Genomic DNA, 26237 nt, shown 5'->3' with positions numbered 1-26237 from the left:
CCAAGATGCGTTGTGCCGCCCAAGTTCCATCAAAATCAAAGTGCTGGTGTTGCCAATGTCACCTCTTTTACACTGCATAGCCTCCCGCAATTAACAACTAACCAACAATCAGTCATATTTGTGTGATCTGCGTCGTACCTGTAGATGACCCCACGTCCTGTCCCCAAGTACTGAGTCCTCAGCAGCCGCCCGTCCAGGGTGTAGTCCTGCATGAAGGAGGACTGGCTGTCCGGAGGGGTGTAAATGTTCCTGTAGTAGCCTATTGACAGGAGCGACTGCAGGGTGTGTTTCACCATGCTGGGCATCGTCACGGCAACCAGACGGTCTGTTTGGTCGTATTCAAAGACGTAGCGCCGCTGGCTATGCAGGAGCAGCATAATGGACTGTAAGAACACAGACGGATGCACAGAGCAGTTATAATAGTGAAGCACTTATCTTTTTCTTTCTGTCTGGTGTGTTTTTCTATTGAAATGTCATCCGGTGAAAGCTTTGCATCACCGAAATGTCGGCACTTCAGAAGCAACCTTGGTTTCAGCTTGAGGACTATTCATGTTAAAGTTAATCATTGAAAGGCTATTTAACCCTTAAAACTGAAGTAAAGCAAAATCAAAGCATCACTATCAACGCAGCTGTGGGCAACTATTTTGCTATGGAGGCTTTAAAATCTGTCTGCAGTCCTTTCGCTTATTGGACTGTTTGAAGTCCATGTTGTGTAAAAATACTTTTCTATTTAACTGTAAGGTATAATATCACTGTATAAATATTACATGTAGGTATTATTCATTTCTAGATGGTTCTGTAATATAAGCTCATTTACACTCTAATTTTGTCGTAGAACAAAAGCTGACAGCAGACATATTTCAGCCTGAATATCATTTCATTAAATATTACAATTAATATCAAGGACGGAAATTGTAGCTTGGCAGCTCCAGCTTTGTCACACACTTAAAGGGAACATGCCTCTCTGCAGTTTTAATAAAATTAACATGAACTGCCCATTTTTTCAACCTATTTTGTCAAGCACATTGGGTGTTTACTGTAAAACCCACTTCCAGGAAACCACTGGTGTAAATGTCGTTCTATGGCCTCAAGATCCCGCGAGTTACATAAACCTAACAATGAACATCATGTCTGACTTTACCTCTCTCTAAGCTATGGAGCTGTTGTGTAGTCATAGAGCTGTGGGTGCAGATTGATTAAAAAAGTCTGCACAATATTTGGACTTGAAGAAAAACAAAGCAGACATAATCTTCAATCTGCAAAAGGATTTTCATTGTCAAGTAAAATGAATGGAAACCAATGCACATGAAAACACTGTTTGCAGAAAAGCACCTTAGTGTAATCTCACATTACAGTAGTTTTTGCCGTACTGCTAGTGTTACTTTTGGTTTTAGAAATAACCTTGAAGCAGTAAACAAAGGAAGAGCAGATGTGTTACATTTCTGCTCACAGCAAAGATAAAAAGAAAGAGTGAAGTGAAGCCATCAAACAAATCTCAGCACGATCCAAAAAAAAACAAACTGTCTGTCACATCACACCTGAACACATTCTCTATAAGTGCAGCTCTTACTTTGTCTGCGTACGTGTAGCTCCAGATCTTGCCATTGACCCAGGCTCTGGACACCACCCTGTCGTTTTCGTACTCCAGCCTTTCAGACCATTCTCCACGGTGGATTGATGACAGCAGTCCTCCCCCGGAATAGCTGATGTTAACTTCTGTGTATTTGCTACTGGGGGACCAGACCACGGGCCGACCCAGAGAGTCGTACTGGATGTGAAGGGTGAACTTCCTGTGGTCATCGTAGATCTTCCCCACTCTGGTGTTCTGATCAAAGTCTATGGACAGCAGGTTCCTGTTGTGTGCCTGTCATGAAAATCAGTCAAATGTTAACTAGACGGAGTAAAACTCTTTAATTTCACTGCTTCATAATCATCACAAACTACATATGGCCTCAGACATGCAAATGTTGAAGCAAGTCTGAGACGAGCAGACATTTCATTAGTTTAGATGACATTTTGAGCAAACTGGACCTGCATAATAAACAATAATCTTGTGAACAAGTGGGGAACTGAGTCCTAGGACTGCTAATTAATTAGCACACATCAGATAAGATGTCCTTTCCTATTTCATCATGAAATGTTCCGTTTGCGTAGTTTCCTTTCCATGCCAGGGAAATAGAGAAGAGGTGTTGCAGTCGGCGAGTGATTTGTGGAAAGTACAGAAAACGGGTTCCGAGTCATTTGACCTATCAGCTCGTCAGTGACGTCATTTAGTAGTCAAAACATGCGCCGGCATCCCAACACCAAACTGTACCACATTTTTAAGTACTTCACAGCTTGGGTTCAAAATAAAAGTAAGATCCTCTTGATAGATTACACTTGTAGTGGTGTATAAAGGTCGGACTACACAACCTTTGTTTAACTGAGAGTGCTTGCAGGATGTGGCTGAGGTGATGTAATTCGACCTTTTTACACAGGTTTCCATGTGATTTGGCTCTGGTTGAGACGTTTACTGGTTAACACAGTGTATAAGGTTGCTATATGCACTCTCTTTATGTAATACTGAATTAATAGGACTTCATTTTCTATTAAGTTAACGGAATAATAAGCTGATGATTGATGTTTTACCCTGAGCCTGCGTTCATAAGTGCTGTAGTTCATCTTGCTCTGCTCCTTCCTCTGCCTCCACTCAATAAGGCTGGGGGCGTGGTCTCCAGGCAGGCTGATGTTACAGCGACTGGCTGTAGGGCTGACTCCTCCCCCTGCTCCTCCGGGGAGGAGGGGCTCCGTGCTGAGTGACAGCTCCATCCCACTCGCCAGCGACACAAGGAACGACCCATCAGCGCTGACTCTGTATGAACTCTGAGCGTGGTCTGGGAGTCGATCAAGCGAGTGGGTTACACACATACAGAGGGGCGGACACACACACACACACACACACACACACACACACACAAAGCCACATAAACCCACACAGGCACACGAGGAGGCAGATACGCAGCAACAGATGAAAAAAAGTGTGAAAAAACATCAGTTCCTCTCAGAAAACAGCCTTTAGAAAAATCAATGATATACAGCAGCAGACTACATGAATGCAATGAATACAAGTCTGGCTTTTTGTTTGAATTAATTACTAAATTCTCTGTGCTTAGTGCTCGCGCTGCAACATTAGCACCCTATTGTATCTTCAGAAAAATGTAATCTATTCAGATTCAGAGAAAAGGAGAAAGAAAGAGACGGATGGACAGATAGTGAGAGAGAGCAATGAAAAGAGGGTGAAAGGGAGATGGAAAGAAAAGAGAAGTGAGCTAAGAGAGGACGCTTGGTCATGACGGTGGTTTACACATCGCAAAGGTTTCTCAGAAACTCTTTCATTTCCAATTTGCTCTGAGTAAGTTAAAGACAGAATTTACACATGCCAATATCACTTTGTCTCATGTCTTTACCGTTTTCTAAAACACAATTAATATAAAAAATTGCAAAAATAACAATAAAATTATATTCTTATCGTAAACCTTAATGCGGCTCATAAACTGGATAGTAACTTAAATTCCCTCCACCACTATAAAACCTCTTTCTGTACATATGGTTATTGCAGCCTCAGAGGCAGACAGACACACAGTGAATTTGTGGTTAGTGGAAGTAAAGGGTTGGGAGGGGGCACTCTAAAATGGGGGGTCATTTCGACTCTTCCCTGGCAGCTCTGTCATACTGTAGCACTGCGCACAGGCCTGCGTGTGTGCAAGTGTATTTGTGTGTGTTGGAGCAGCTTTTCTCTCCCTGCAGTGCTGTCATTGTGACAACTGCTAGAAAGCAATTAAAGGGATGACATGAGAAGAAGCTGCTCCCATGAGCGGCTTCTCCACTCCACTCTCATTTTCTCCTCTTCTCATCTCTGCCCTCTTTTCCATTTTTTTTCTCCACGCGATCGTTAAGACATTTCACACGACAGATCTGCCTCGTTTTTGTAAATAAAAAAAAAAAAGCAATTTTTTTTTACTGCCCATTAGTCTGGTTATGTAAAGAGGTCATGCCAGATCCATGTGTGAAATATTTATAGAATGGGATAAATCCTCTCTCAAAACTGTGAATTTCCTCGCAGACATCCATTGCAGCCCATGAAAAAGAGAATAAGAGAAACATAGGTCAGTGTGCCTAACCTGACCAGAATAACTGCCACGTTATTGCAGTTTGCTGGCCATAAATGTTTAAACATCACTATAACCTAACTGTCTGCCCTCCTTTTACTTCTCTGTATTTTGTTTAAGCCCCTCCCACAAGAGTCATAAAAATTCTTGCACCATGTTTGTGGTAAACTGAATCGGCGTAGCTGCACTGGGGTGGTGAGGTGTAACCTTTCCTGTGTCAGCCCGTGAATAAAGGGGGGCTTGACATCTGTGCCCCCATATGTGGCTTTGTGTAAACTCCTTTGGTCAACTGTAGGAAGACAGTTTTCCCTCTGAGGGGGAAAAGAACACACAAGGTGCCATGACACTTCTATACCTTGTCTGAAGGTGTAGATGGTGTCACTGGCCGACAGGTTGGTGCTGGTGATAAAGTTCTCACGGTTTGAGGCCTCAACCTCCACACGAGACCAGCGCTCCAGGTTGCCATGAAAACCGCTCACCTCACCGGTGGGGAGGGTGATGTTGGTTACACGGCCCTCGCTGTTGTACCTTGGAGAGTAAACACAGAGGCGATGATGTACAAGCACAAATGCACACAAAAGGGTCGCTCTCGGACAATCAACACAGCCATGCACACACATAAGCACACAGGCACATGTGTGCATACTCACTATCGCACTGTTTTCCCCTCTCATACACAAACATTGGCACAGAGTAAGTGTCAACTATGATTTATATGTGTAATTACCCAGCTGTGGAATTTGAGACAGAGACTTGGTCGACAGTGGGACATAATTCAGAGGGATGTGTTTTTGTGTGTGTCGTGTACTATACGTATGAAACTAAACGTGTGTGATCAAAGTGTTGCAGAGGCGTCCTTCAGCTAATCTGTCACATAAGCAAAAGATTAAACAGAAAAAAAAAGGTTTCTCCACTTCTCTACAGTAATGCACCAGTTACCACCAGATGGCACTCATATTTCACACCGCAAAAGTTACACTGGCTCGCATTTACCCACACATGCACATGTATGCAATCATGTGTTCAAACTGTACAAACATTCAGAGTGAGAGTCAAGCAAACAGCCATGGATGAAAGACAAAGTGAAAGTGAGAAGTACAGAGGCAGAAAGGATTTAAGACAGACAATGGAGAGAAAGAACAAAAACAGAAAGAAAGAAAAGACAGAGAAAAGAAAGAAAAAAGAAAGAGAAAGAAAGAAAAGGCAAAAGAAAAAAGGATAGAAAGAAAAAAAGACAAAGGAAGGAAAGAAAAAAAAGACAGAAAGAAAGAAAAAAAGAAAAGACAAAGAAAAGAAAGAAAAAAGAGAGACATAAAGAAACAAAACAAAGAACAAAAGGCTGCAAGAAAAAATTGTAGACTTACTCATAAACAGTGGTCCAACTGTTCTCATCACTCTTGGTTGCTAGGAGACCAGTGTTGCCATGGTAAGTGATGTGGGCGATGTCATGGCCTTGGGCTGATACCTTTCTCAGTGTTCCACTGTTGCTAAGAGACAGCCAGTACACCTGTCCACCAGGTAGAGCGAGCCAGAGAGGCACACCATGAGCATCTCTCCTCACCTGGAGCCCGTGGCCGTCGCGGCACGTCAGTCCCGACAGCTGGCCGTCCGTGCCGTAAGAGAAGTTGTACAGGTAGTGTCCGGTGATCAGGTGTTTGGTGAACATGTGGGAGCCATTCTGCCGTGAAGAAGGAGAGATAGAATGGGTTTGCCATGTTTGGGGTTGCAGCTGCTATCTGTAAATCCGTCAATAACTTTCGGTGAGAAGTCTAGTCTAAGTTCTTCGTAATTAATAGCTGCTATAGTTTTGATGTAATTGAGTCAATCTCTTATTTGAAATTACAAATTTACTTAATTATGTTGTGATAGTTTAGCCTTCAAAATCATTTAATTGTACTAAATGGACAGTATCAAAATAATGTAGCATAACTTCCAAAATTGCTAATCCATTCTAAATGTAAGTTCTACTTTTATTAATACTGCAAACATGAATAGCTGGCGTTATTGGGTCACTCAGCTTAATTATTAGCATGAAGTTTTGTTATGTCAACTGTCAGGCCTTTTGTGTTACGTTTGAGACTTGTATTTTAAAATCATACCAGGATACAGTATTAATAATGTGTCAGATCAAACATTATCTCTTTTTAACTCTTCACCCTAAACAAGTACTTTTGGCAAGCTAAGTTAGCTTTGGCTGGTTGGAGCAGTTCATTTAGTTAGCTTCTAAGCATTACAATTTAATTAGCTTCTCAGCAGTTAGCATTACAATTTTGTTAGCTTCTCAGCAGTTAGCATTACAATTTCCTTGGCTTCTAAGCAGTTAGCATTACAATTTCATTAGCTTTTAAGTAGTTAGCGTTACAATTTTGTTAGCTTCTCAGCAGTTAGCATCACAATTTCGTTAGCTTTTAAGTAGTTAGCATTACAGTTTTGTTAGCTTTTAAGTAGTTAGCATTACAGTTTTGTTAGCTTCTCAGCAGTTAGCGTTACTATTTTGTTAGCTTCTAAGCAGTAAGCATTATAATTTGGTTAGCTTCTCAGCAGTTAGCATTACAATTTTGTTAGCTTCTCAGCAGTTAGCATTACACCAAGCAGTTACTGGGCAGAAATATTACAAAATAAGTCATCTCGACATAAGAGCTAGGTTGTGTGGCTCAACCTGGTAAGATTTAGTAATGTGTAAACCTTCGTAAATACTTGAGTTAACGCTAGGCTTGATTTGAACTTAGCCACAGCACAAAATAACACTATTTTATTAATGCAAATATCCACCTTCTATAAGCCTATGTCGGGTATATTTTACCTGACTGAAGAGGTAAAGCTCCTGGTCCAGTGGGGAGCTGATCTCCACCAGTCCAGCTGGGCTGGGCTGAGGCTGGTTGGGGCTGACAGCTCTGATCCGGATGTTGCCCAGATCAGCAATATACAGGGTACCATTGGGCGCCACAGCCAGAGAGGAGGGGGCTTTGAGGCGAGCATCACGGGCATAGCCTCCATCTCCTGATAAGACAAATAAGAAAACTTTATTGCAATGGGGCAAACTCTTTATCAACTAAATAGCATGAGTGAAGGCCCCCTCGGTCATAAAAACACTGAGCAATTCAATTTATTCTAAAGAAAGAGGGAAGTCACAACTGATACACACAAGCTTAGCAAAATATGAAGATCCCATGGTGCCGTTTAAGCGTTTATCAGTTCAGCTCAGGACTTGGACTTGTTGGGATACCATAGCTTCCCAGTGGAGTTGATATGACCACCTTGATAGTGACCTCAGCCTTATCAGACAGTGGTAGCGGGTGACTGAATGCATTCAGATGTCTTTGGTAGCACAGCAGGATAATAGCCGGGTGAAGCCCTTTAGATGCTGTCAGCAGTAGGCCCGGGGCCTCTGATGGGTCTGCGCAGGCAGCAGGGTGGCAGTTTATCTCTTGACAGCATGCACATTATGTTTGTGTGTGTACGCTGTTTGTGCGTGAGTGTGTTCATGTCTGTTTGTATTTGCGGGCGTGTGCTCACATGTTCAAAGGCACTGTGTGAGTGTCTACGGTGAAGGGATGGAAACGGAAGGCCTCTGAAGAGAGTAATCATCTGTTAACAGCAAGACATGATTGAAAATATGCAAAGTACAACCCAAGAAATAGGGGTGGTTACAGCCCATTGGCTTGTGGCATGGGAGAGACACTTCCCTCCATTTTGAATAGAAAAGAGGCTGATTTTTATGAGCAGAATTAAATGATAAAATCACATCCTCTGACACTTACAATGAAAGCACGGCCTAACTGTCAAAAGAACATCTGCTTATTTGTTGGGTCCTTTTCCTCTTTCCATTATTACATTTCAGGTGCCCTTCCATGATACACCAACCAGTTAAAACCGTCAGTGGCTGGAGGACAGCTTTTTCCTTTACTTGTTTTTTTGAATGGATTTGAAAGGTTTCTCTCGAGCTGGTTTCTACTGAAATTTAGCTGGAGTTTTTTTCCATGTAAAAGGATCCTCTCCATGAATACAAATACAAATACATCCCCCTGTGAACACACACTTGCACATTCACAGAGCAAAATAGCATTCACTTACTTTTCCATTGTGACATTGCAGATAATCATTTCCTTCCTATATACTGTTATTGTTTACATAAACATTATCATAATTCTTTATTATTTTTCAAGGAGAGAGAAAACCGGCTCTTCTTAGATATTAAAATTCCATCCGAGTTAAATAATTTAGGCACATTATAGGAGAGAAGAAAACAGTGGAGGAGACAGACAGGAGAGGAAAAGTTCTTCTATAGCTCAGCTAATAATATTACTGGCCAGCAGGGACACACAGGCAGCAAGATTTAATCACTCAATATCAAGAGAGAGTGACTATTTCAATTCATTTATATTATGTCATAGCTTTAAAATGTTCTTGCTCTGTTTCCTTCTTTATACCGCCCAACCAGGCCGAGTGATACTATCTGATATGACTTTTAAGTGCAGCTACATGTTGTTTTTAGTACTTCAATCATATTAGAAATAATCTAATACTTTTTGCATTACTTAATCCTACAGTAAGATAGCCTCTGTGTGTGTGTGTGTGTGTGTGTGTGTGTGTGTGTGTGTGTGTGTGTCTGATGACCCACCAGAGAAGCAGTCACAGTTGGGGTCTATCTTACAGTCACAGTCCGTGGGGGCGCCAGAGATAACAGATATCTCCCCGTTGGTGGACACCTGTGAAGTGTTCAAAAAAACGTCAAAGTCAGCTACAGAAAGCTGCATTACATTATTGCTCAACATGTTCAACAACAGCCTTTGTTATGTCTAATCTCTGCGACAAACAAGATAATGATGGTATTTCATAAAAAAAATCCTGAGCTGGAAATAAAAAATAACATCGGAATGAAAGAGGAGGAAGATGATATCTCAGATGTGTTTTTTTAATTTTAGAAAGAAAAATAAAAGACTTATGTTTCCTCAGTGTGTGAGAACATTCCGTGTTTGGCCTAAATGGGGCTTTATTGAAGGATTATGAATGTTTGCAACATGAAATCCTTCTCTCCAAACAAATGAAAATGATTGTCCTGACGGGGCGTGCTATAAATGAAGGTGAGAAGTGCTACGCCGACAGTTTGATTCTGATGCATCTTGGAGGGGGGGCTTCTTAACTGGTCCAAGTGGGGCATGCATTGTTTATAGATGATTTGGGAAGACGAGCTCGATTAGGATTTTTTTTTTTACGTAGTTATTATCCCTTAGGGAAAGTTGATTTGCATTGTGTTTCATAAAGCTATTCTGTATTCAGATTATTGAATTATTTGTCTTATTTGCTTTCATGCCGAGAGTTAGAATACTACCTCTGATGTCTGATAGCACCTCTAAAGCTCATTAACTTACACGTGGTATCTTTGCTTAATCCGTACTGGGAAAAAAAGGCTGTAAAAACAAGATATAACTTGTTAATTTGTAAGCTTTAAAGATGCTGTGGGCAGATTTTGTTACCATCAGACAGAGGCAGGCTAGCTGTTTCCCCATGCCTCCACTGTTGGGCTAAACTAAGCTAATCCGCTGCTGGCTTTATATTTATCTTCTCATCTAACTTATGGTGAGAGGGCCAATAGGCCAGCTTCAACAAATGTTAAACTATTCCTTAAGAATTTGATGACATCGGGCTGTATTTATCAAGCATCTCAGGGTAGAAAATCAATCTTAAGCGGCCAATAAATTGGGCGCATTAAGTCCTAATTTTATAGGCATCAGGAGTGGAAGCATTTCATCAAGTTGTCCTCGGAAAATACTCATAAGTCTTCAAGGATTTAGAAGACCTGCAAGATTTTCCTAATCAGTTTCAAGAGCAGCAGGAGCAGAGTAATAGGGCGAACATACTTTCACTTTCCAGAGGTCATGAAATATAGAAACAGGAGTTCATATAAATAATGACCAACTTGGTGAGAGACATTGATTGGATTTAAAGTCTTGTGACTTGTAATCGATAATCACTCTAACGTAGAAAATATGCCCCCCTTCACAGAAAACAAGTTCTTGCAATTTCCCCCTAATTGAAAACAAACAAACAAGCACATCCACAGCAGAGCTAATTTGGGGTATAATTATTGTGATTTTAATGCACCTCAAAGCTCCAATACCATGCATATTAAATAAGTTCCCTGCCTCTATCCAAGATTAAAAATAAAATTCAGAACATATTGGTTATGCTTCTGTGGTCCTTGATGTGTTTGGCCGAATGTTTCGAGTGTGTGTGACGGACAGACGTGCCTGCACCATGAGAGCAGACCAACAGCCGTGCCAAGGCTTTGCCTACTTAATGCAGCCAAGACACGTTCACATTTAATAGAGCTTATTATACTGAAGAAATATAGACTTACAGGCTAAATAGTACAAGATGAAGCTGGTGTCAGCTTTTTAAGATGAAATGTAGCGGTTAATTTGAGTGTCATTTTCTATCAGATTTAAAATCTATTGTCAGTGTACCTGTGTGCAGCTACTTTGTCTTACAAGTGACACAATTCTCTGTATAATTTACATCTTCCTGCTTCTCATTGTGTCCGTATCAGCCTGTCAGGTTTATGAATGTGTTGATTGCATATCAAAACGGCTGACAAAGTCTGCAACACATCATCATTAATTTTATTTTACAGTTCAGTGTCATGAAAAAAAAGGTTTCATTCATTCTCAAAGCATAAATTCTACTTGTTGCTGAGAGTGTGTGTAGTACCAAAAACTCTCAGCAGGAGGAAATTGAGGTGTAGTTTGATTTTTTTTACGTGTGAATGATTATGAGATGCTCGACAAGTATGGGCCCCAAATACCAAACATACAATGGGTGCGACAAATACAGAGAAAAAGACGCTATTTCCATTGCCCCATCCAACATGGCTGCCCGATCACCATCAATAAGGTATGGGAGGCTTTTTCATGTTCCTGTCTGCCTCCGCATGCTCTCAGCGTGACGCTGCGGCCCACAAAGGGACTATTGATTTAGTGCAGCAGGCAATATCTTTGTAGTGCTGGTGCCAAAATGCTGTGGGCCTGTGATAGCATGCTGCTAACTAATGGAGCTAAAGGACAAATACGTTTTTCTTTCTATAAATAAAAACAAGCATTGGTTTCTATTTCTTTTGATGCATCAGAGTTTTGTTTGTCGATGTGTAAGAAGTCAAACACGTTGTCCCTGCACAGCCTCTGTGATCACAGCAAACAACCTGACCACAGAGACGCAACAAGTGTTAGGGTAAATTGGTGTCATAAGGCCAGGTGGATTGCTGGTGTCAACTGTCAGCTGAGGTGTCTCTTCCTGTTTGTCAGTTTTGTTAGCGATGTAGAAGAGTTTCATTGCAGGGGCTCTTGCTCTGTGCTTACTCAGAGACATGCATTGGTTTAACAACTGCCCAGTTTAGCAAGAGGGACATAGAAGCATTTGAGGACGTACGTGAACTATAAAAGGTGTAATGATTTAATGCCTACCTAAAATAGCAAGTTATAATCAACATTAGTTACGAGAATTGCAGAGGAACACTCATACTTTGATTTGTTAATGCTTTGGCAATTTGGTTATTAAACAATCTGAATGGGAAACACTTCAACGGGAGGAGAAACTTGACTTAAAGGGCCTTTCATGTGAGAGCATTCTGTAAAATTATCTAAAAATAGAAATCTAATGGCTGGTAACAGATCACTTGAAGTTAACGACATTAAATTTATCATCAGTAGCTGCTCTAGAAATCCCAATCAGAGCACGTCTTGCTAAAAATAGGCTGAAAGCGACTTTGGGATTTGTAGTGACAGAGTGACCTGCTGGATGCGGTTGATGCGTCTCTCATCAGTCTCAGCGATGAACAACGTGCCCAGGTGGGACAGGGCGATGGCCTTCGCAGCCTCCAGGGTAGCGCGCACAGCTGCCCACCTCACCAGGTGGTGATCGATACCTGGAACCTGACAGTGGATGGGGCGGCCTGCCACAATACGGACCTGAAGACCTTCAGATACCTGATATAAAAAAAAGAGAGTATGTCATATTATATCTGCTTCCAGCACTCATTGTCTCCTGTATCTTTTTATTTATCCAGTGCAGCAAGTTATCTCCAAACCTGAGCCTGCCTCGTCTAATGACTCATTAAGTTTTACAAGAACCACACTCCAACAGGCAATTCATTAATTTCGGAGAACAAGTGTTGTGGGTAATAAGCAAAACCTGAGTGACATTTTCTTCAAAACAACTTCTGCAGAGACTGTTGATAGCATGTAATTTTTTTAACAAGGCGCTCTTTTCCCTTCTGTTATTTGAACCGCCACGCTCGCTCTAAATGCACCTGAAGTGACAGCACTGCAATTTGTGGGAAAAATTTCATTACTCTTTCTTCCTCTGCTTCGTGGAGTACAAATGCCTCTCAAAAACCATACGCTTCAATGGCAGCATTGTGTGCATGTTCAGGTCTGAACCATAGACTGTATAAAAAGATGGACAACATGACAGCTCCCTAAGAGTGAAGCCAAAACATCTCTATCGCCCTCTGCTGACTGGCTGCAGTATAGGTCATAAAGCCCGCCTCCTCAATGTTAACAGACATGAGTCAAAATATAAAATCAAAATACAAGTCAAATAAATAAAGTTTCTGTCATTATAGTTAGTTCTTATCCTGCTGATTTATGCCAAGTGTTCATTTTTCTGACAAGTTTATTTTTAATTAGTTATTTGAAGCTGTAAAAAGGATGATTGACAGCTCTGTTGACCAATACGGCTCCTGCAGCCGATCTGTTCCTGATTAGCAGAGTGGAGGAGGAACGGCGAGAGGAGACGTAACTAAAACAATCACTACAGTCATTGAAGTTTCCATGTCTGTGAACGTTAACCTCAGACCAACATAAAGAAGCTTTTAAACACATCGACATGCGGGATCGTTGCTGTTTTTTCGGTAAGCTAAGTGTGTGTTTTTGTTAGCGGAAGTGGCTACAGCAGCTCCACCCGCAGATCTCTAGTGCGCAACTCTGGCTCCAAATGACATCACCATCGCAAGATGGCAGGGCGTATAACGCGGGCTATTTTCGCACCAATTTCGTACAATGAGAACAGATGGAGATGCGTCATCCATCTTTATATACAGTCATTGGTCTGTACCTGGAGGACAATGTTGTTGTCCAGGATGTAAAGGGAGTTGTCCAGCGGGTTGATGGCAAGGTCTGTCGGCCACTCCAGGCGCACCTGTGGAATGACACACAAACACAGAGCATACATTGAGAGTCACTGTATTTCAAAAGAAAGAATTAGATCAAAAGAACAAGAAAGCCTTGAGGGGAATCACCCACAAGACTCAGTTACAGGTGCTACAAATAATATCTCCTTAATAACATAGCATTAGGCCTCCTGACCCTCCCTGCGCATGCAAAGGTCAGTGGCGGGCAGGGAGCCTTCCCCGTGTTTATTCAAGATTCACACAGGCTCGCCTCGGCACTGTTCCAAATGTCAACCAATAACCATGATCGCCGCCAGCTCAAATAGCACACCCTGCCCGCTAACACTGTGGGGGTCAAAACCAGACAAACCTACACTAGCGCACAGCCACCCACACGCCTGTCTATCTCACACAAACAAACACTCAAACTGTGAGCCATTGAGATGAGGCGGTGCGTCCGTGGGATCAGTGAGGTGATTGATGACTCTGAGGGTGGATTGATAAATAAATGGATCATGTTAAATTGCCACTGACATGTCCAATTATAGGCTCTGTCAAATGAGAGAGAAGAGGGTTCACTTTGAAATCCCATTTTAAGAGGTGGAGAGATTCATCAAGCAGGACTCGCTCCGTCCTTAGCCAAAGAGGACACGCATCAAATCTCTCCTGCTCATGATATTGAACTTTGCAGTGATGGCAGGCAATCACTTTTATAAGTTAAGTTGAGCTGTACACAGAAATGGGCTGGCAGAATCAAAGTCAAACTGAAACAAAAAAAAATGGTGTTAAAAAATCAATATATAGATTTGTGGTGTTTGTTTTTGACTCGTGTACTACCTTAGCCAGTGCACCTCTTAAATTTGTGCAGAGGCATGGATTTTGGACCACAAAGGACACTGTCAGTGCTGGTGCAATATCTGAGTGACCAGGCACTTTAAAAAGTTTAGATTGTTTTTCACATGCAGACAGGTAGTGAACCTGTTCACTTTTTAGATTTAAATTAAAAGGATCTGCGATTTGGGCCTACAATACTGTATGACTCCTTACATTAGTTACTCCATGTCAAGTTCTGAATGCTGGGGCAATGTACCGTGGTCTCGTGTTACAGGTCAACCCATTGCAGTTATCAAAATTGATATTAGATCAGCACTAATCCGCGCTCGCACTCTGTTTGTTACGGCACATCTTTTAACGCATACAATGCCACTTTATACTATGATACGTTACTAATTAACTTTAGTTAAACTGAAATTAGCTAATACAACAACCGTGTGGTGTGTGGTAATGATGGCGGAGAATACAAATCCCTGCCCGGCGGGAGAGTGAGAGATTCACACCCCCAGCATAACAGACAGGTATAGGTATGTAATTTTTTTTTAAATGATATAATAATGTTTAATAATGTTTATGTTTAAATAAATATACACATATCACAACACAGCTCGCTCGGAGTGCTGAGTGTCCGTTCTACAGTAACCTAACTATTTTATCTGTTTATTTTGCAAGGTGTAGGAAGCCTACGTTGATCTTTAAAAAGGGATGTTTATGTTTAGATAAATATATCTTGGCGCGGAAGTTCATCTCTCGTTGTATTGGTACGCCCTCTTGTTGACATATTGCGCAAAAATAGATATTCGAATAGTTCAAACCTATGTGTTTTTCATTTTTGGCCAATTGTGACAGCACTACTAGTTAGCCTAGCTTGCTAGCTTAAACTGTTGGAATGTTAAATTGAAGACTACAGGGGGTCCCTTGAATGTAGCTAAGGTATAACCGGCTAAACTCGCGAACAGCTGATAGCCCTTTTGACTGTGGGTTTGTTGAAAAGTGGTAAAATACGTCTTCTAATGTTGTTCTATTAAAGAATTATATTATGCATCTATTAATGTATTCATGTTGATTTACAGTACCTGCTCCAGTCAGCAGCACACCACAGAAGAAGCTTAGATGCTGTTTGCTTAGATGCACAATTACGGAAGCCCTCAGCAGACATCCATACATTAGATTTACTCAGTTTTCCGTGATAATGAGTTATTTCTGGTCATAATCTCTTGACTTATTTTTCTTGTTATCTCTAGATGACAAAGCTGGTTTTTGTGCTTTTGCAACTCAAGGGATACACGTTACGATCGTCTGAAGTTATGGTGGCGCCGCGTCGTTATCTCGTGATAACGAGATAAATAAGTCAACATCTTGAGTAAACAACCAGAAATGACTCGTTACCACAGGAAAACTGAGTAAATATAATATATGGATGCATGTCCGCTAAGGGCTTCCGTACATAACAGCTGCTATATCATTACAATTTCATTTCCTTCTACCTTATATTCAAATTAAAGTTTGACTTTAAACTGAAAGCTGAAGCTAACACTGTGCTATTCACTCTGCATTCATTACCGCAGTGATGTTTGTCTCGCCATAGCCACAGATGTTTTCATCAATACCGATGCCAGACTAAGGTCACAGCAGTTTATAGGAGCAGACCCAGATGGAGGATGAATGCGAGAGGACGAGATCAGACGTGCTGCAGACGCCGATAACTGACAAACGCTGACAAAAGAATCGCAAGGTAACACGGGCCCCTTTTAAAGACATGTAAGATCCCCTCTGGGAATTCACCTGGGTTGAACACACATATTCACACACATGCACGCACCTACAGAGGCACTTGAATCCCTATGTGTGGGCAGAGATCACTCTATAGAGCCAGCACTTCATCTATAATTCATCTTGTGCTCTAATAGGCCTGATATAAGTCAGCAGAGTGATCTGAAGGCTGGCTGATCAAATATGCGCTGTAGCTGTCTTTGGTCTCTTCCACACACACTCTCACCGTGGAAGAGGCCAAAGACAGCTACAGCGCAGATTTGATTTCTTTTTGCCTTTTTGAATTATAATTGTAATGAGCACACACATGTACAGGTCTTATATTTCTACACATTAACTTAACAACACAAAAATGGTGAGCACAAGGGCCTCTAGCTTCCTTCCAGTCTTTCAAACTCGTCTGCTTCCATCAGCTTACCTGGCTGATGTCCATGCGTGCATCACAGCTTAGCGGCTGCGTCGACATCAGTCCGTTCGAGCCAATCACAGTGGAGAGCAGACCCCTCTCATTAATCTTCTGAATGGTGGTGCCATCCACGAAGTAGACAACACCTCTTTTATCCACTGCAATACCTGAGCGGGTGAGAGAGAGAGGGAGAATGAGCTTTGGGAGATGACAGAGAGAGTGAGTTGGGTTGAGAGAACAAAAGGGAAAGAGGTGAATTCGGGAAAGAGAGCATGAGAGAGAGAGAGAGAGATAGAGAGTGGTGAGTAAGAGAGAGGAGTAAAGTGGAGAGAGGAGAGGGCTTCGGAGAGGCATCCAACTCAGTTAGACATTCAGCTCAGCAAGCGGCTGTCTTATCAAAGGCACTGCACCACAGAAATGTAATTATATTTCCATTCCCGAGCCCACTAAAGGGATTAGAACAATACAACTGGAGGAAGAAGTTATTTGTCACATTAGATGTGAGCAGGGTGCTGCAGTGAACTTTTGACATTAGGCTCCTGCAAATGTGAATTATAAATGTGTATCAAACGTGCATGTGCATGTGAGCGTACACTTGCCTGTATTTGCACTGCACATGTGACCACAAGCTTCGCGAGTGTGTTTTGCTGTGAACAGCTTACACTTGAACTCTCCTTGCCGAGGTGCTCTGCAGCAGACGTCGAGCAGCGTGCGAGCAGGAGAGGTAAGTCCAGGTATTAAAGGTCAGGGCAGACTATGAATCATCTGTTATGGATGAGGAGCGACCTTCTTCCCCTTCTCATCTCCATACAGAAAATAGCCCTTTGACTTAACTCCTCAGCAGTAATATTCCACAGCTCAACACTCACCTCTCTTACCGTATGCCGCCAATTCGCCTTGATTGCTATCGCTTAGCATCTGCCACAATAAGCCATATTTCAGTATTTCAACCTGCCAACTCTAATGCATGTAACTCACTTTACCATTTAAAACAACATAAAGTTTATGGTTTATCATAAACTCATGTCAGGTTTAGGATTATTTGCCTTTATCTCAAGTATGCCACAAAGGATTTAATGGAGACAAAGTCTACTTAAATGTAAGTAGGCCACGATCAATCACAAAAATAAACTGCAATACAAAAAGCAGCACAGCAAACAATAGACACATTACGAAGTAGGAGAGTGAAAATATCAACATATGGCTACAAACAACCATTATATTTACTACTGACTACTAGCTTTTTTTTAGCATGAAAATATACATATTTCTTTGGCCACATTGAGGGCTGCAGAATAAGCAGAACACACAAAATTGACATTTTTAACATAAAGTTATGGAAAATGTGTAAGCAATTTAACCGACTCCTGCAGTAAATATTTTTCTCTTTCTCTTTTTCTCTCTTCGCTGCAAACTTCTTTGCTATGTTCACAAGCTAGTCATTCACTTTTAAGTCTGCCATTAGTTTATTGGTTCAAACCAATGCCTGTATGGACGAAGCGTCTCCATCTGCTCTCATTGTACGAAACTGAAGTCAAAATAGCCCCCCGTGACGGGCGCTGCCATATTGCAACGGTGATGTCATTTCCACTTCCACTAACCAAAACACACCGTAATTTACCGAAAACCCCCCCCCCCAGTAAGGATCCCGCACATCGGCGTACTTAACATCAGAGCAGCTTCTTTAAATTGGTCTGAAGCAGACGATCACATGTATGGAAACTTCGCTGACTGTAGTGATTGTTTTAGTTACGTCTCCTCTCGCTGTTCCTCCTCTACTCTGCTAATCAGGAACAGATCGGCTGCAGGAGCCGTATTTGTCAACAGAGCTGTCAATCATCCTTTTTACAGCATCAAATAACTAATTAAAAATAAACTTGTCAGAAAAATTAACACTTGGGACGTAAATCAGCATAATAACTAACTATAATGACAGAAACTATGTTTGAGAAACATTTATTTGTTGTGTATTTTGATTTTATAGTTTGACTCATGTCCCACCTGTTAACATGGAGGAGGCGGGCTTTATGACCTATACTGCAGCCAGTCAGCAGGGGGTGATAGAGAGGGTTTGGCTTCACTTTTAGGGAGCTGTCATGGCATCCATCTTTTTATACAGTCTATGGTTCAAACACTATACAGTGGGTTTATCAGTGCGTTTTCACTGACAATAGCTGTAGAGTCTCATGATTAATCGGTGGATTGATCACTGTTGTCTACTATTGTCAAGATTTTAAGTAGTGCAACTTCAAAAGAGATAAAGATGTAGTTAAAAATCTACTCGTCCATCCGTTATCTATACTGCTTATCCTGTTCTGGAGCCTATCCCAGCTGTCGTTGGACAGGGTGCCAGTCAATAACAGGACTTACACACAGAGACAGGCAAACATTCACGCTCATATTATCACCGACAGGACATTTTGAGATTAACAAGCATGTCTTTGGACTGTGGGATGAAGCCGGAGAACCCGGAAGGAACCCACACATGCATGGAAAGAACATGCTCGCTGACCACGGCACCACCCTGCAGCTGGATATAGTTAAAATGCACATCAACATTTCCCAGGACACAAGGTTATACAAACTACTTTTAGGAGCTGGAACAAGAGAATAGTGGCTATTTTCCCTGCTACTATTTGAATACATTAAAACTATTATGTAATATAATTGCTCATCAAAATGGCTATTGATTACATTTCTGTCAATTAACTTACCACATGTGCTTCTGGATATAATGGGCTTATTGACCAATTGATCTGCTTTCCCTGCACTCCCAACCCAAAAGACAATGAAACTATTCGATACAAAGGTTGCTCTGACCACGCAGAAGTGCCAGCTCATCATAATAAAAATGGACAATGGGTCGACATCATCAGTATGCAGCACGGCTCCAACTACTCCTCCCTCATTCGGTCATCTTGTCTCATTTTCTCTTGAGTTTTATTCTTGTTCTGTCAGTCTCCTTTTAAACTCTGTCATACTGGATTATATGGTGATGGGCCTGTGCTCACTGTCTGAGCCTGGGATAGAAATCACTACTGCCCCTTTTTCCCCTGGCAGCACTAAGGTCTCATCCTCCTTGACACACAACGGCTTTCTTAACACGTGATTCCATTCAACATGTGCACACTCGCACACACAGCAACGCATGCAACTCCGCCACCACAACTAGATTCACAAACGTCCTCAAACCGAGCAACCCTGGACCGACCCCGTGAGTCATAAATCGTGCAGGTGGAATGGAGGTAGAGAGGGAGGGGGTGGGCAGGGGGGAGTGCCAGGGTCAGTGTGTTTCCTCCAGAGGCCAGAAGGTGAACTGCGGAGCTCTCCCTCCTGGCCCTTTCATCATCCCTCTGACACAGACAGATTACACCACCCTTACAGCCTCACCCCCCCCCACCAACACCTTCCCTCTCCTCCTGTAGCGTCCCCTCGCTCTCCATCCTCTCTAACTTGATCTCCTGCTCTTTTTTTTGCTCTTTCCACTCTCCCTCTTTTTTTTTATTGTCGTCCTTTGCTTTGTTTCTCTTGTTGCGCTCCCTCCATCTTGCCCTGTGTGTTATAAGTGCTAATCAAATCCGTGCCCTTTGACCCTTCAATGATGTCTGTGCTCCGTTTTCCTCTATTCAGCCCATTTTTTTATGTCTTTCTTTCGTTCCTTTCGGCCTTGCCATTTCTCCTCCTGTCACCTGACATTATGCAGGAGGCACGTCTCAAAGCAAAGCGCAGTCTGAGCCTGAAACAGGAAAAATTCTCTCGCCATACTTGGATCCTTCCTACTTTCCTTTCACTTTTGCACCCATACCTCCTTGCAACCTAAACCTGTCCCTGATCTTAGAGCTCATAAATCCTGCACAAGGACATGACGCGGCAGCCAGGACTCTCTCTCAATACTGATTTCTCTCCTCTCCCTCTCTGTTCCTGGATATTGCTCTCCTCTTGTACTCTGGTACTATTGACTTCCAGCCTAAACTCCCTTTATTCTTTCTTTCTTGCCTTTGTTTGTGCTTTTCTTACACCCTCAGTATGCCTGCTCGGGATCTGCATGTCTAATGCTCACACAAGCAGCTTCTAAATAGCTGCCAATCTATCAACAATAAATACAGGACCAGGCTGACTTATTCATCCTCGCCCGAGCGCAACAATGAAGCACGCTTGCTATTATTGCCTGGCATTGGCGAAAGGATTTACGCCAGTTTATGTGTTGTTTAAGAGTATTTCTCCGTGTTTATTGAAAAGGCGGCAGATTAGTCCACATTCTCCTTGTCAGGGGCTGTATTTCCTGCTGCGTGGGTAAAGCTGTACACTGCGTTAAGGGAATTTACAGCCTCTCTGTATAGCCGATGGATACTCACAAGACATCAAAAGATTTACCGTTTCTCCCTGGGTAGACCTGGCACACTGATAGTCATGTTTAGAAGCTGGCACACACACCAGTGGAGAAATAATTGAGATAAATCTCAACTCCAGAGGGAGACGGACATTTGGCCAAAGTTTGGACTGGATTTTATCATCAAAGAAAAGTGAATTAGACTGAGATGCACTGACCTTGGAAAAACAGAGGGAGGGGAGTGGAGAGGAGTGAAGGAGAGGATGATAAAGTAATGCTTTTTGCATTCAGCTCAGATTTAGGAGGAAAATGCAGCCAAAGAGAAACAGACGGAGCCAAAAGAGGTGTGAGAGAGGAGAGAGGTGGCGATGAGACAAAGGGACATGATGAGGAATTGCTTCAATTAACCATTACAGACCAATCACTCTCAATCAAACAATCTCTTTGTTCTCTGTCCTTGTCAAAAGAATATCAGCCATAACGGCCCCCCGTGGCATTGCAATACAATCTAATCTGATTAATGCCTCGGAGAGGGTCTAAGAGAGCATCAGTGTTGATTACAGCTATTTGAAGAGAAGGAGCCACCGGGGATCGTACAGGCAGAGGCCGACAGACAGGTGAGGAAATGTGTAAGTGGAGATATAAGAGGAGGTGAGGAAGACTAATTATGACAAAAGGACTTTGGTTTATGTATCCTCCATAGCGGCATGTAGACAGCAGTGTTGGCATACAGTAACACCAGGATAATGTGTGTTTGGTGCATACTGACTGCTAACACCTGAGCCCTCAAGAGTGCAGGAAGTCAGCCTGCTGGTGTTGTTCAAGTTTCCTTTCTACAGTACTTTCACCCTTCAAATGTTGACAGCAAAGCTGCCAAAGAGCTGCCTCTATTGATGAAAGCAGGAGGAATGTAAAGAGAAAAAAAGAGTAAAGAAAAGAAACACATCACAGTCTGTCAGCGAGGGGAACAACCACCTAAGTGCAAAATAAGCACATATTCTGCAAAGGAAACCTATTTAAAGGTTGTGTTTAGGGGGGATAAAGCATAATGTGGATGTGTGGAAGTTCAATTCATACCTGGAAACTTTCATCCACCCACACAACCACAGCACGCACACACACAGAGGCACAAAGAGATTGCCAGCAGCTCGAGGAGTAAGTCATTCAATCTGCCCTCTCACATCCCCAGGCTCAGTGGGTGTTAATGATATGGACTGACATATTATTACAGTATCTAAATGATGCTAGCTGTAGCTGATTATGGCCGTTGGTGCTTCTGTACAAAGTAACTGAGTGTGACTGACAAGTGAATATAGACAGATGGACAGTTTCACCTGCACAACTGGCCCCAGCGAGGGACTCTGGCCATAAATAAAGGCAACCAAATTAGCTCGGGGAGGCCTGAAGGTTTCACTCACTGCTACAGTCCGACTGTAAGCCAAGCCGAACAACACGCTGTTTCAAAGAGTCTTTAGCTAGCCGTACGGCTTATTGTTCCCTTTCATCATTTCTCCTTGAGGACGCACAATGCTGTTTATATGTGAAGTGCGAATATGTGCAAATGTGTGCACATGTCAACGTGTGCAAGCTCGTGCTGCTGCGTGTGGGTGTGTGTGCATGCATGCGTGCGGTGAAGTAGCAAGGCGAAAAGATAAGGCATGGCAGTTAATCACATTGTGCGCATATGCAAATATAGAGCGGATAAATCAGAGTGTCTGCAGATGAGAAATTCACACTCCCACACACACACACACACACACACACACACACACACACACACAACTTTCATGTAGACACCGAGGTTGCCCATGTGCACTAAAGTGGGGAAAAAAACCTGCTCACTCCATCTCAGCAGCGTGAAATGGCACGGTGCATCATGCTGATTTTGTGTGTGCGTGAGTTTGCATGTGTGTCTCAAAGAGTGTCTGATTCAGATCTGCACTTACAAACAACAGACACGAGCATGAACGGATTCTACTGCAATCAAACACTCCTGCATCTTATGACATGCACATCTATGAACTGCAATACTGTATTACAAGTGTTGCTTCCACTTGCTTTTATTTTCCCCCAATCAAACGCTTATCATCAATCAATACAAGATAGCACCATAAACGAGGACGGGCGTGTATTTCTGGTAGATCTTTGGTAAGCAGAAATAATTCATGCTTCTTGTAATTAATTATTCATTAAAGCCCCACAGAACAGACAGTGGCTTAGTAATTAAGTCTGAATCAGACACTAGCTCATCTAATTATCAACCACTATAAGTTTGTTAACATATTAACCCGCATTAATTAATTATTGATAGCTGCCTTTTTTTTGTAGCTGCTGGTTTCTGGCTACACATGCATGGCTAGGCGAGACATTGCAAGCATGCAGAGAACTGGGGGGAGATTTTGCAATAGTTGCATGCAAATTTTTGTGCGAATAAACATTTTTTTTTTGTGAAAAAATGCGACTTGGCAGTAATTGCCTTGTTTGATAGCAAAAGAGAGATCCAAAGCAATCACAGAGGCAGCAGACAAACTCAATTATAAAAGCAATTGAAATGCTTTGGACTAGAAAGCTTCATGAAAGGCTGAGGGGTTTGGATCAGTGTGGAGCGTCTGCAGATTATGTCGCACTGTTTAGAACATCAAACAAACACAAGGAGGTCTATCAATAGAGACTCTTTTACCAAACACGCCATCACAACAACAAGCCAGTGCGGCTCTGCAGCGCTGGGAAGAGGAAATGGGATCAGATGGGAGGAAACAAATGTTTTCACGACTGAAAAAGTAGAAACGAGGCACTAAACTACTATAGATTGCAAATCTGTATGCGCAGCTTCCACCCAAACAAAGTTTCCCCGCATACAAAGACATCACAGAAACTGAGCCAGAGGCAGATCCAGCGCAGGCTTTATCACAGATAGTTGGCTTTACAGCCGTTTCTGATTTTCCTTCCACATTTTCTAAGAGAAATGTGTTTGTGCGTCTTTGGAGGGAGGTCTGGCCTGGTCTCTTGAAGAGCTGCAGGTGATAATGGTACCCAGGTGCAAACATTTACTGGCTCTGTTGTCCAACCATCCCTATAATAGCAGCTGCCCCCCCATCCACCCTCCCTCGCCACCTCCCCTCCCTCCTCTCACACAGGCAGGTTCAATTGGACTGCCAAGCTGAACTCTGCCTGCCACCATCACTCCGCTTATTCATCTTTCTGTCAGTGTGTTTAAAGAATCAAGGTAGAAGCAACCTGCATGGGCACAAGTTCACTATCTCTCCCCTCATCAGAGCCCTCTCCAACTCCCCCCAACCAACGACAAATGTTTCCACCTGTTTGTGTGTTCGTGTGTGTGTGTTGGGCATTCACCTCGAGTAAATGCAATTTATTCCTCCACGGTGGCAAAGCTCCACTCCTCCTGTCAGCTTGCCAGGCTCCCAGCGGAGGTTGACAGGCCGGCTGCCAGCAGTGGCCATCTCGACCAGTTAAAGGGACACGCGTGTCACATTTCCCATGATCACGCTGACGTTGTCAACCTGACATACCCATAACAAGGCGCCCATAACTAACTCTGTGTCCCGTCACTGAGAGAAGAAGAGTGGACCCAGGGACCCAGAGGCTGTCAATCAAAAACAAGCATGCACAAGCACACTGACTGGCACAAATGTTGCACCTCTGATGCACAGGCTCAGCCTCTGGCCTTCAGCCTGCATCTCTTATTGACTCAGGGCTTCATTACACACACAGTGAGCTTCAGTAATCTCTCTGAAGCTACCCTACACACTTCGACTACAAACAAGGAAGCTGTCAGTCTCCATAGTATTCTACCAAATACATTACTTGAATAGCAGACGTTTTACAGGTAGAGCCTCGTTTGAAGTCAGCATAAATTTGCCTCTAAGAAGCCCATTGACTATTTTCTTTGGTCCTTAGCAAAGTTTGGCAGTGGGCCGACTTGTTCCTCTGAGAATGTCTGAGTCCTTCTGTGACCCGTCGTGATTGTGACACAGACCAGCCACTTTCTGAGACGGATCCCTGCTTTTGAAATTAGCCCATCACACGTCTTGTCCATTTGTCTTGTGAGCAACGTTTCAGCCGTATGACACTGAATGACATTGGGTTCAACACATCATCCATCTAGCACTGCCATCAGCCTGGAGTTGCAGAGATTTTTTGGCTAAAAAGAAAAAAATCCGATCATTGTCGACCTATGGACTAGTCTGACATCTTGAGAAATCCAATGTGCTTCTACTTATTTGATCTCAAGATCACATTGTTGAATGACTACCAGCAGCAAAGTTAAAGGGGACATATTTTAGCTATGCAATCAATTTTCCATCATTCCAATGTGTTTATGAATCACGTTGGTAAAGTTTGTTTCGTTTAAATATTTTAAAACTTTTTTTCGGAGCCTCTCCTTCCTCCTGAAGCGAACAAGCCGTTTTGCCATTCAAAGGTCAGACCTTTTACACGACTGGCTGACAGTATTTGGAGTGATCGCATAGCCCCAGAGTGGCCGCACTGCACTGTCACTCCAAAGTTGTTGAAAACATGGCTGCTCTAGGATCGGTTATTCGGCCTTATATGTACGAGCCAGAATCGCCAGGAGGTATCTGAATGGTAAGTTGAAATCTTGACAACGAGGTGCCTGAGGTGAATGACGGTGAATGACGATTGGTCGATTTCAGCGAAAGCAAGATTCTCCGGAGAAACCTGCAGCTGTTCTGCGGCCCATTTCAGAGGCGACCTTTTTAAAAATGTGATTCTGGAAAAACATGGAATTATGCCGTTTTCACTTCTTCACTGTGAACAATAAACACCCAGAAATGAATTAAACGCATGCTAATTATGACAATATCGATTTAAAAGATACGGCCCCTTTAAGGAAACAGGAAGTAGGCTGTTTCTACATTTTTTTTGTTCGATCATGATGCAAATTTCAGTAAAGTTCTAGGTACTTGTTACTGTGGTATATTTCAACTGATTCTATAAGCGCCAACATTGAGACCAGATTTAGGCTGAAAACACTCTGAAAACTTTGTCCACTGTGTCTATAGGTCGAGTAAAAACCCACTGAATGTAATTTTATCAATTTTAGCCAGTGAAATCATCCATTATTTTGAGTTTTGTTGAAAACATTCTGACAGCCGAGCCGTCATTCTGTTTGGATGGAGCTGTCTTACCACATTTGAAAAAGTCTTCATGAGGAAAAACATTTGTCAAATGCTTATATTACTTGTGTCTACATTTGCTGACAAGCAAGCTATTGTGGTACTGAAAAATAATGACTACATTGACAAAGTGTGACCTCGCTGTAATGCAGGAAAACTCTTGCAGAGCCTTCACAACAAAATACTCGATCGACACGGCACAGAGCAACAAGTGTCCAGAAGAGGGAGAAGCTGTGCTATCCTGGCTGGCTCTGTTAGCCATACAAGCGTGCACTACCCTGATCTTCCACCGAACTTTGCATCTAAAGTATAAAAAGCTTTGACCCCAAAATTTGATATCCATAATTATTATGTCTGAAACAATGAAGTTATTTTTGTGCATTCCAATAAAAAGTATTTTGTAACTGTATACGGCATTACTACA

The 26237-nt window shown here is 42.4% G+C and overlaps 1 protein-coding gene across 1 annotated transcript in view; it reads right to left on the bottom strand.

Annotated features, from left to right (window-relative positions):
• tenm1 (teneurin transmembrane protein 1) overlaps positions 1-26237 on the bottom strand; it is a 185383-nt gene that overhangs the window by 9390 nt on the left and 149756 nt on the right. Inside the window, exons 23-32 of the mRNA XM_069670433.1 lie at positions 16340-16494; positions 13260-13343; positions 11936-12130; positions 8770-8857; positions 6952-7148; positions 5513-5826; positions 4504-4676; positions 2629-2873; positions 1571-1864; positions 139-383 (exon numbers count right to left, since the gene is read on the bottom strand). Coding sequence (XP_069526534.1) covers positions 139-383; positions 1571-1864; positions 2629-2873; positions 4504-4676; positions 5513-5826; positions 6952-7148; positions 8770-8857; positions 11936-12130; positions 13260-13343; positions 16340-16494 — 1990 coding nt within the window. The remainder of the gene's footprint in view (positions 1-138; positions 384-1570; positions 1865-2628; positions 2874-4503; positions 4677-5512; positions 5827-6951; positions 7149-8769; positions 8858-11935; positions 12131-13259; positions 13344-16339; positions 16495-26237) is intronic.

This window comes from Semicossyphus pulcher, unplaced genomic scaffold (genome assembly GCF_022749685.1).
Source record: "Semicossyphus pulcher isolate SPU_LCO1_2020_fin unplaced genomic scaffold, fSemPul1.0.p SCAF_2, whole genome shotgun sequence".
Lineage (NCBI taxonomy): Eukaryota > Metazoa > Chordata > Actinopteri > Labriformes > Labridae > Semicossyphus > Semicossyphus pulcher.
Note: the sequence above shows the minus strand (reverse complement) of the source record. Positions and strands in the feature narration are given on the sequence as shown.